This window comes from Etheostoma spectabile, unplaced genomic scaffold (assembly GCF_008692095.1).
Source record: "Etheostoma spectabile isolate EspeVRDwgs_2016 unplaced genomic scaffold, UIUC_Espe_1.0 scaffold00008225, whole genome shotgun sequence".
In the NCBI taxonomy this organism is placed as follows: Eukaryota; Metazoa; Chordata; class Actinopteri; order Perciformes; family Percidae; genus Etheostoma; species Etheostoma spectabile.
In genome coordinates this window covers 1-10,000 of record NW_022603570.1, presented here as the reverse complement: position 1 = coordinate 10,000, position 10,000 = coordinate 1, and the positions used below count along the sequence as shown (strand labels likewise).

The 10,000-nt window shown below is 43.1% G+C and overlaps 1 protein-coding gene across 1 annotated transcript in view; it reads right to left on the bottom strand.

Moving 5' to 3' along the window:
- LOC116678813 (A disintegrin and metalloproteinase with thrombospondin motifs 2) overlaps positions 1-9,325 on the bottom strand; it is a gene marked incomplete at its 5' end in the record, with an annotated part of 25,514 nt that extends 16,189 nt beyond the window's left edge. Inside the window, 3 exon segments of the mRNA XM_032508532.1 lie at positions 3,290-3,373; positions 8,708-8,791; positions 9,219-9,325. Of these exon segments, the coding sequence (XP_032364423.1) occupies positions 3,290-3,373; positions 8,708-8,791; positions 9,219-9,325 (275 nt within the window).
- Positions 9,326-10,000: the final 675 nt, after the last annotated feature.

Below are 10,000 nucleotides of genomic sequence, written 5' to 3'. Positions count from 1 at the left end.
CACCGGCGGAGCGTCCTGCCATGCGCCCCAGCGCCCCGGTAAACTGCCCACCCTGGACTGACCTGAGGTCTGTATTCAAAGATTCTGATGAACTAGTTTCTCATCAGCCGGTCTCTTTCCATCCGAACTATTATTTTTCACCGAAAAAAAGTCTAACTACATTTGAACCACATCAAGACTTTTAATAACTCTCCTCCTGTTCATTGGAAATGTTGATCTTAATCCCGGGCCTGGTTAAAAACCTTCTTCAACTTTAGGTATATTGCCCTTCTGGGGACTGTGTGCACATGCAGACTGCAGCAGACTGTTTGCTGCACCGCGACCTCAGAGCTCGTTTCTACTACAACTCAAGGCTATTTTCCGCATCTGGGACTTCCAGCTCCGTCTACTCTCATCATCTCTTCGATTCAGACTTCCTGTCCCGAGACCGGTCCACTTGGACCTACAGTCAAAACAGTCAAAGCTCACAGAAGAAGGACACTTCACCCAAGAAGAAGAATCTAATCTAATCTAAATCAACACTAAAGGGTTTAAAATCTGCCGTTTAAATACTCAAAGCTTAGTTTCCAAGCTGGAGGAATTTAAAATCCTGCTTGCACAGATGAAAGCACATGTGATGGCAATTTCTGAATCATGGTTCACTCCCAGTATTCCTGATTCTTTTCTTTCCATTGAAAATGATGACCTTCATTGTAAAGACCGCACTGGTAAGACCGGCGGCGGAGTGGCCTTTTATGTGAGTCAGAAATATGCTCATCTAATTATTGTCACCCACGAGCCTCCTGGTGCCGGTGTGAATGCTGATCTATCTCAGCTTTCTGACATCATTAAATCTGTTACAACAAAGGAGCTTGTAATTTTGGGAGATGTTAACCTCGACTGGAATGATGGCTCATCAAAATCTCTGAAAGCCACTGCTATGAAACTCGGACTTTATCAATTAATCAAGGATCCGACAAGAATAGACAAAACACGCAGCTCAATCCTGGATCTTCTCTTCACGAACCAGCCTTCAAAATATGAAATATCAGGTGTCTTAGAAGCGGCTATCTCAGATCATTCGCTCGTCTATGCAGTTAGGACAATCTTAAAATCTCCCAAAACTCATGCTCCCCTTTCTGTGTCTAAAATACCAATCTCAAAATTTCCTCAATTCAACGCTGAATTTCGTGCTACTGACTGGAACCATGAGCTGTCACTGGAAAATCCAGATCAAATGTTAACGCAATTTCACACAAAACTTAAAAAAATACAGAAGAAATATTCTTCTGCGAGCAAGGTTCAACCTAGGCAGAGTAAATTACCACGGATAAATCCTGAAATACTTCTACTCCTTAAACAGAAGGCCGCTCTTCTTAAAATGCGAAGGCTGAGTCGAACACCAGAGAGTAAAAATAATTTCATTCAAATTAGAAATAAATGTACAGCTGATCTGCATAAGGCAAAGGCGGTCTAGTCTCAACAGCTGATTACACAATCTGCTAACACTCCAAAAACCTCGAGGCAGACCCTTAAGGTCATCACCATTTTTATCTCAGATTCAGAAAAGATTGCAAGGGCTTTCAATGACTATTTTACATCATCTGTTAAAGAAGTGGCAGCAGAGTTTCCCTCTCCCTGCTCTCTCTCGCTAGTTCTCTCTTCAACACCTGATCAGTTTTCATTCTCTGAGATTTCTCAGAACGAAGGGATTAAAATACTGAACTCACTAAAAATACTCATGCCCGTGATATTCATGGTATAAATACTCATTTATAAACCCTCATGTTGATAGCCTCATACCTCTCTTTCAGCACCTAACCAACCAATGTATCCGGCTCTCTATCTTCCCACTAATTGGAAAATGGCCCAAATCACCTCTATTTTAAATCTGGTGATCATACTCTCGTCTCAAACTACAGACCTATTGCTATACTTGCAGTAATGTCTAAGAAGAAACCCCGTATAACCAGCTAACTTCCTACCTTGAAACTAACACCTGGCTCAGTGACTGTCAACACGGTTTTCGTGCAAAGAGATCGACCATGTCGGCATGACTACTCCTTACTGAACAAATACGTGGCTCTCTTAACAAAGGTCGCATCACTGGAGCTGTTTTCATTGACTTTCGTAAAGCTTTTGACACAGTGAACCACCAGATTTTGCTTAATAAACTTCACTCATTCAATTTGTCATCATCTGTGATAGAATTGCTTTCGTCTTACCTAACAAACAGGTTGTAAGTTGTTAAAATAAATCATGTAAAATCCCAACCTGAAATCTCTGATATGGGCGTTCCACAAGGCAGCATTCTTGGACCCTTACTTTTTCTTTTTTACATCAATGATTTCCCTCACGTGTGTAATCATTCAAAATGTCTACTGTATGCTGACGATACTGTTATTTTTCTCTCTGATTCAAATCCTGATGTCATAACTTCTAAATTATCATCTGACCTTCAGCGTCTACACGACTGGTTGAAAAATGATCATTTAACCATCAATGTTCAGAAAACTGAATGTACGTATTTTTACTCATCCAGAAAATGTTTTTCTTTTACTGATCCTATTACTTTGGAAATCACTGAACCAATAGCACGACTACACCATGGATCCAGATTCACAGTGACCCTCCAGAGTGGTCTCACCGTTGTACTGCATCGAACGCTCTAAGGCTCTGACTTATGAAAACTTTAGAAACAGCCACGCAATTGCATTATATTTTCAGATTCATAATACCGCCTTACCAGCACTTGTTGAACTTTTTCCGACCCACGTGAGACCAGGACCCCTCACTAGGTCGGTCTCACAGGCCCGACCCACGTGAGACCAGGACCCCTCACTAGGTCGGTCTCACAGGCCCTTATCCCAGTTCCCCAACACAAAAAAAACTTAGGTCAGAAATCTTTTTTCTATACATATACCAAGATGTTAATGACATCACATCAGAACAATATCATCATCTCATATTTCAAAAAGGCCCAACAGCTCCTTATTAACAGTTACACCTGCAGCATTAATTAATTTGTTTATGTATTATCAAAGCCTTGTTTGGACTGTCCGTAATTGTCTAGCCCAGCGGACGTCTTGTATAAATGTCTGTCCTGACGTGCTGGACCAGGTTTTATGTTTCTGCAGAACAGGAACCTGCTGAAAACCAGTTTTTAAACTGAGTCAGGCCCGTTTTTATATTTTAATGTAATGTTACTTTTTCTAACTTTCCTGTATAATAAAGATGTGTGTGAACTGCCATCTGATTGGATGTATCAACACATGACCTCTGGGGGGACGCCAGGGTCAGAGGTCAGTACCTTTGATGGAGACAACATGACAATTTTGACCAGGACGACGTTGATGTTGGCGCCCAGAGAATGATGCTGGTAGATCTCGTTTACCTGGAACAGAGAAACCAACCAATCAGGTCTGTCAGTAGAGAGAGACTAACCAATCAGGTCTGTCAGTAGAGAGAGAAACTAACCAATCAGGTCTGTCAGTAGAGAGAGAAACTAACCAATCAGGTCTGTCAGTAGAGAGAAACTAACCAATCAGGTCAGAAATAACCAATCAATCGGTCTGTCAGTAGAGAGCAACTAACCAATCAGGTCTGTCAGTAGAGAGCAACTAACCAATCAGTCTGTCAGTAGAGAGAAACCAACCATCAGGTCTGTCAGTAGAGAGAGACTAACCAATCAGGTCTGTCAGTAGAGAGAGACTAACCAATCAGGTCTGTCAGTAGAGAGAGACTAACCAATCAGGTCTGTCAGTAGAGAGAGAGACTAACCAATCAGGTCTGTCAGTAGAGAGAGAAACTAAACCATCAGGTCTGTCAGTAGAGAGAAACTAACCAATCAGGTCTGTCAGTAGAGAGAGAAACTAACCAATCAGGTCTGTCAGTAGAGAGAAACTAACCAATCAGGTCTGTCAGTAGAGAGAGACTAACCAATCAGGTCTGTCAGTAGAGAGAAACTAACCAATCAGGTCTGTCAGTAGAGAGAAACTAACCAATCAGGTCTGTCAGTAGAGAGAGACTAACCAATCAGGTCTGTCAGTAGAGAGAGACTAACCAATCAGGTCTGTCTGTAGAGAGCAACTAACCAATCAGGTCTGTCAGTAGAGAGAAACTAACCAATCAGGTCTGTCAGTAGAGAGAGACTAAAATCAGTCTGTCTGTAGAGAGAGACTAACCAACAGGTCTGTCAGTAGAGAGAACTAACCAATCAGGTCTGTCAGTAGAGAGAGAAACTAACCAATCAGGTCTGTCAGTAGAGAGAAACTAACCAATCAGGTCTGTCAGTAGAGAGAAACTAACCAATCAGGTCTGTCAGTAGAGAGAGAAACTAACCAATCAGGTCTGTCAGTAGAGAGAGAAACTAACCAATCAGGTCTGTCAGTAGAGAGAGACTAACCAATCAGGTCTGTCAGTAGAGAGAGAGACTAACCAATCAGGTCTGTCTGTAGAGAGAGAAACTAACCAATCAGGTCTGTCTGTAGAGAGAGACTAACCAATCAGGTCTGTCAGTAGAGAGAAACTAACTAATCAGGTCTGTCAGTAGAGAGAAACTAACTAATCAGGTCTGTCAGTAGAGAGAGACTAACCAATCAGGTCTGTCAGTAGAGAGAAAACTAACCAATCAGGTCTGTCAGTAGAGAGAGAAAAACCCAATCAGGTCTGTCAGTAGAGAGAGAAACTAACCAATCAGGTCTGTCAGTAGAGAGAAACTAACCAATCAGGTCTGTCAGGAGAGAGAGAGAAAACTAACCAATCAGGTCTGTCAGTAGAGAGAAAACTAACCAATCAGGTCTGTCTGTAGAGAGAGAAACTAACCAATCAGGTCTGTCAGTAGAGAGAGAAACTAACCAATCAGGTCTGTCAGTAGAGAGAGACTAACCAATCAGGTCTGTCAGTAGAGAGAGAAACTAACCAATCAGGTCTGTCAGTAGAGAGAAACTAACCAATCAGGTCTGTCAGTAGAGAGAGAAACTAACCAATCAGGTCTGTCAGTAGAGAGAGAAACTAACCAATCAGGTCTGTCAGTAGAGAGAAAATAACAATCAGGTCTGTCTGTAGAGAGCAACTAACCAATCAAGTCTGTCAGTAGAGAGAAACTAACAATCAGGTCTGTCAGTAGAGAGAGACTAACCAATCAGGTCTGTCAGTAGAGAGAGAAACTAACCAATCAGGTCTGTCAGTAGAGAGAGACTAACCAATCAGGTCTGTCAGTAGAGAGAAAACTAACCAATCAGGTCTGTCAGTAGAGAGAGACTAACAATCAGGTTCTGTCAGTAGAGAGAGAAACTAACCAATCAGGTCTGTCAGTAGAGAGAAACTAACCAATCAGGTCTGTCAGTAGAGAGAAACTAACCAATCAGGTCTGTCAGTAGAGAGAACTAACCAATCAGGTCTGTCAGTAGAGAGAGAGACTAACCAATCAGGTCTGTCAGTAGAGAGAAAAACCAATCAGGTCTGTCAGTAGAGAGAGAAACTAACCAATCAGGTCTGTCAGTAGAGAGAAAACTAACCAATCAGATCTGTCAGTAGAGAGAGACTAACCAATCAGTCTGTCTGTAGAGAGAGAAACTAACCAATCAGGTCTGTCAGTAGAGAGAGAAAACTAACCAATCAGGTCTGTCATAGAGAGAGAACTAACCATCAGATCTGTCAGTAGAGAGAGACTAACCAATCGTCTGTCTGTAGAGAGAGAACTACCAATCAGGTCTGTCAGTAGAGAGAGAAACTAACCAATCAGGTCTGTCAGTAGAGAGAGAAAACTAACCAATCAGGTCTGTCAGTAGAGAGAGACTAACCAATCAGGTCTGTCAGTAGAGAGAGAGACTAACCAATCAGGTCTGTCAGTAGAGAGAAACTAACAATCAGGTCTGTCAGTAGAGAGAAACTAAACAATCAGGTCTGTCAGTAGAGAGAAACTAACCAATCAGGTCTGTCAGTAGAGAGAGATAAACAATCAGGTCTGTCAGTAGAGAGAGACTAACCAATCAGGTCTGTCAGTAGAGAGAGACTAACCAATCACGTCTGTCAGTAGAGAGAAACTAACCAATCAGGTCTGTCAGTAGAGAGAGAAACTAACCAATCAGGTCTGTCTGTAGAGAGCAACTAACCAATCAGGTCTGTCAGTAGAGAGAAACTAACCAATCAGGTCTGTCTGTAGAGAGCAAACTAACCAATCAGGTCTGTCAGTAGAGAGAAAACTAACAATCAGGTCTGTCAGTAGAGAGAGACTAACCAATCAGGTCTGTCAGTAGAGAGAGAAACTAACAATCAGGTCTGTCAGTAGAGAGAAACTAACCAATCAGGTCTGTCAGTAGAGAGAAACTAACCAATCACGTCTGTCAGTAGAGAGAGACTAACCAATCAGGTCTGTCTGTAGAGAGAGACTAACCAATCAGGTCTGTCTGAGAGAGAGAAACTAACCAATCAGGTCTGTCAGTAGAGAGAAACTAACCAATCAGGTCTGTCAGTAGAGAGAAACTAACCAATCACGTCTGTCAGTAGAGAGAGACTAACCAATCAGGTCTGTCAGTAGAGAGAGACTAACCAATCAGGTCTGTCAGTAGAGAGAAACTAACCAATCAGGTCTGTCAGTAGAGAGAAAACAACAATCAGGTCGGTCAGTAGAGAGAGACTAACAATCAGGTCTGTCAGTAGAGAGAAACTAACCAAAGGTCTGTCGTAGTAGAGAGAGAAACTAACCAATCAGGTCTGTCAGAGAGGAGAAACTAACCAATCAGGTCTGTCAGTAGAGAGAGAAACTAAACAATCAGGTCTGTCAGTAGAGAGAGAAACTAACCAATCAGGTCTGTCAGTAGAGAGAACTAAACCAATCAGGTCTGTCAGTGAGAGAGAGACTAACCAATCAGGTCTGTCAGTAGAGAGAGACTAACCAATCAGGTCTGTCTGTAGAGAGCAACAACCAATCAGGTCTGTCAGTAGAGAGAGGACTAACCAATCAGTCTGTCTGTAGAGAGCAACTAACAATCAGGTCTGTCAGTAGAGAGAAACTAACCAATCAGGTCTGTCAGTAGAGAGAGAAACTAACCAATCAGGTCTGTCAGTAGAGAGAGACTAACCATCAGGTCTGTCAGTAGAGAGAGAAACTACCAATCAGATCTGTCAGTAGAGAGAGACTAACCAATCAGGTCTGTCTGTAGAAGAGAAACTAACCAATCAGATCTGTCAGTAGAGAGAGAACTAACCAATCAGGTCTGTCAGTAGAGAGAGACTAACCAATCAGGTCTGCAGTAGAGAGAAAACTAACCAATCAGGTCTGTCAGTAGAGAGAAACTAACCATCAGGTCTGTCAGTAGAGAGAAACTAACCAATCAGGTCTGTCAGTAGAGAGAGAATAACCAATCAGGTCTGTCAGTAGAGAGAAACTAACAATCAGGTCTGTCAGTAGAGAGAACTAACCAATCAGGTCTGTCAGTAGAGAGAGACTAACCATCAGGTCTGTCAGTAGAGAGAACTAACCAATCAGGTCTGTCAGTAGAGAGAAACTAACCAATCAGGTCTGTCAGTAGAGAGAGAGAAACTAACCAATCAGGTCTGTCAGTAGAGAGAAACTAACCAATCAGGTCTGTCAGTAGAGGAAACTAACCAATCAGGTCTGTCAGTAGAGACGACTATAACCAATCAGGTCTGTCAGTAGAGAGAGAAACTAACCAATCAGGTCTGTCAGTAGAGAGGGAAACTAACCAATCAGGTCTGTCAGTAGAGAGAGACTAACCAATCAGGTCTGTCAGTAGAGAGGACTAACCAATCAGGTCTGTCAGTAGAGAGAAACTAACCATCAGGTCTGTCAGTAGAGAGAGAAAACTAACCAATCAGGTCTGTCGTAGAGAGAGAAACTAACCAATCAGGTCTGTCAGTAGAGAGAAACTAACCAACAGGTCTGTCAGTAGAGAGAAACTAACCAATCACGTCTGTCAGTAGAGAGAGAAAACTAACCAAATCACGTCTGTCAGTAGAGAGAGAAACTAACCAATCAGTCTGTCAGTAGAGAGAGACTAAACCAATCAGATCTGTCAGTAGAGAGCAACTAACCACTCACGTCTGTCAGTAGAGAGAGACTAACCAATCAGGTCTGTCAGTAGAGAGGAGAGAGACTAACCAATCAGGTCTGTCAGTAGAGAGAGACTAACCAATCAGGTCTGTCAGTGAGAGGGACACTAACAATCAGGTCTGTCAGTAGTAGAGAGAGAAAACTAACCAATCAGGTCTGTCAGTAGAGAGAAAACTACCATCAGGTCTGTCAGTAGAGAGAGAAACTAACCAATCAGGTCTGTCAGTAGAGAGAGATAACCAATCAGGTCTGTCAGTAGAGAGAAACTAACCAATCACGTCTGTCAGTAGAGAGAGGACTAACCAATCAGGTCTGTCAGTAGAGAGACACTAACCAATCAGGTCTGTCAGTAGAGAGAAACTAACCAATCAGGTCTGTCAGTAGAGAGAGAAACTAACCAATCAGGTCTGTCAAATGTTGAAGAAAATAACAAAAACATTATTTTTTTTAAACGCTGAAAAAGTGACAAAAAAACGGAAAAATAATTGTTAAAAATTGACTCAAACATAATTAAAAAAGTCACAAGAAATAGGATTAAAATTGACAAAAACGTTGAACTTTGAACCCAGAAACCCTCGCAGGTGATTGCAGGTGAGCTGCAGGTGAGCTGCAGGTCTACAGGAAGGCGAGGGTTAAAGGATCCGTACTCACGATGTTCATGAGCGTCAGGAGGTATTTCTGAATGTGGTCTCGGCCGTGGAAAAGAAGAACCGAGTAGTCCACCGCTAGCAACACCTGGCGGAGGAAAAGGGACGTTAACGAGGTCATAACGAGGTCATAACGAGGTCATAACGAGGTTATAACGAGGTCATAACGAGTTCATAACGAGGTCATAACAAGGTCATAACGAGGTCATAACGAGGTCATAACGAGGTCATAACGAGGTTATAACGAGGTCATAACGAGGTCATAACGAGTTCATAACGAGGTCATAACAAGGTCATAACGAGGTCATAACGAGGTCATAACGAGGTCATAACGAGGTTATAACGAGGTCATAACGAGGTCATAACAAGGTCATAACGAGGTCATAACAAGGTCATAACGAGGTCATAACGAGGTCATAACGAGGTCATAACGAGGTTATAACGAGGTTTTAATGAGGTCATAACGAGTTCATAACAAGTTCAGTATTGTCTCCAGTCAACATTCAGACATTAACCTCAAGGTTTAAGAGTTCTGCCTCTTCCACGTAGCGCCGCCGGCGAGCTGGTCTGGACCTGGACCTGGAAACCTTCTGGGTCAAGTTCAGAGACCCGAGCAGAGGACCTGGAGACACAAAAAAGACTAATTTTACAGTTCAGAGACCCTACCAGAGGACCTGGAAACCTTCTGGGTCAGGTTCAGAGACCCTACCAGAGGACCTGGAAACCTTCTGGGTCAGGTTCAGAGACCCTACCAGAGGACTGGAGACAAAAAACAGACTCTGGTTCAGGTTCAGAGACCCTACCAGAGGGACCTGGAGACAAACAACAACATTGTGTGTGTGTGTGTGAGAGTTAGCGTGTGTGTGTGTGTGTGTGTGTGTGAGTGTGTGGTGTGTGTGTGTGTGTGTGGTGTGTGTGTGTGAGTGTGTGAGTTAGCGTGGGTGTGTGTGTGTGTGTGTGTGGTGTGTGGAGTTAGCGTGGTGGGTGTGTGTGTGTTGTGGGTGAGGTTGCGTGTGTGTGTGTGTGTGTGTGTGGTGGTGTGTGTGTGTGTGTGTGTGAGTTAGGGTGTGGTGTGTGTGTGTGGTGTGTGTGGTGTGTGAGTGTGTGAGTTAGCGTGTGTGTGTGTGTGTGTGGTGTGTGTGTGTGGTGTGTTGTGTGTGTGTGAGTTGCGTGTGGGTGGTGAGTGTGTGAGTTAGCGTGTGTGTGTGTGTGAGAGAGTGGTGTGTGTGTGTGTGAGTTAGCGGGTGTGTGTGTGTGTGTGAGAGGTGTGGTGTGAGTGTGTGTGTGTGTGTGTGTG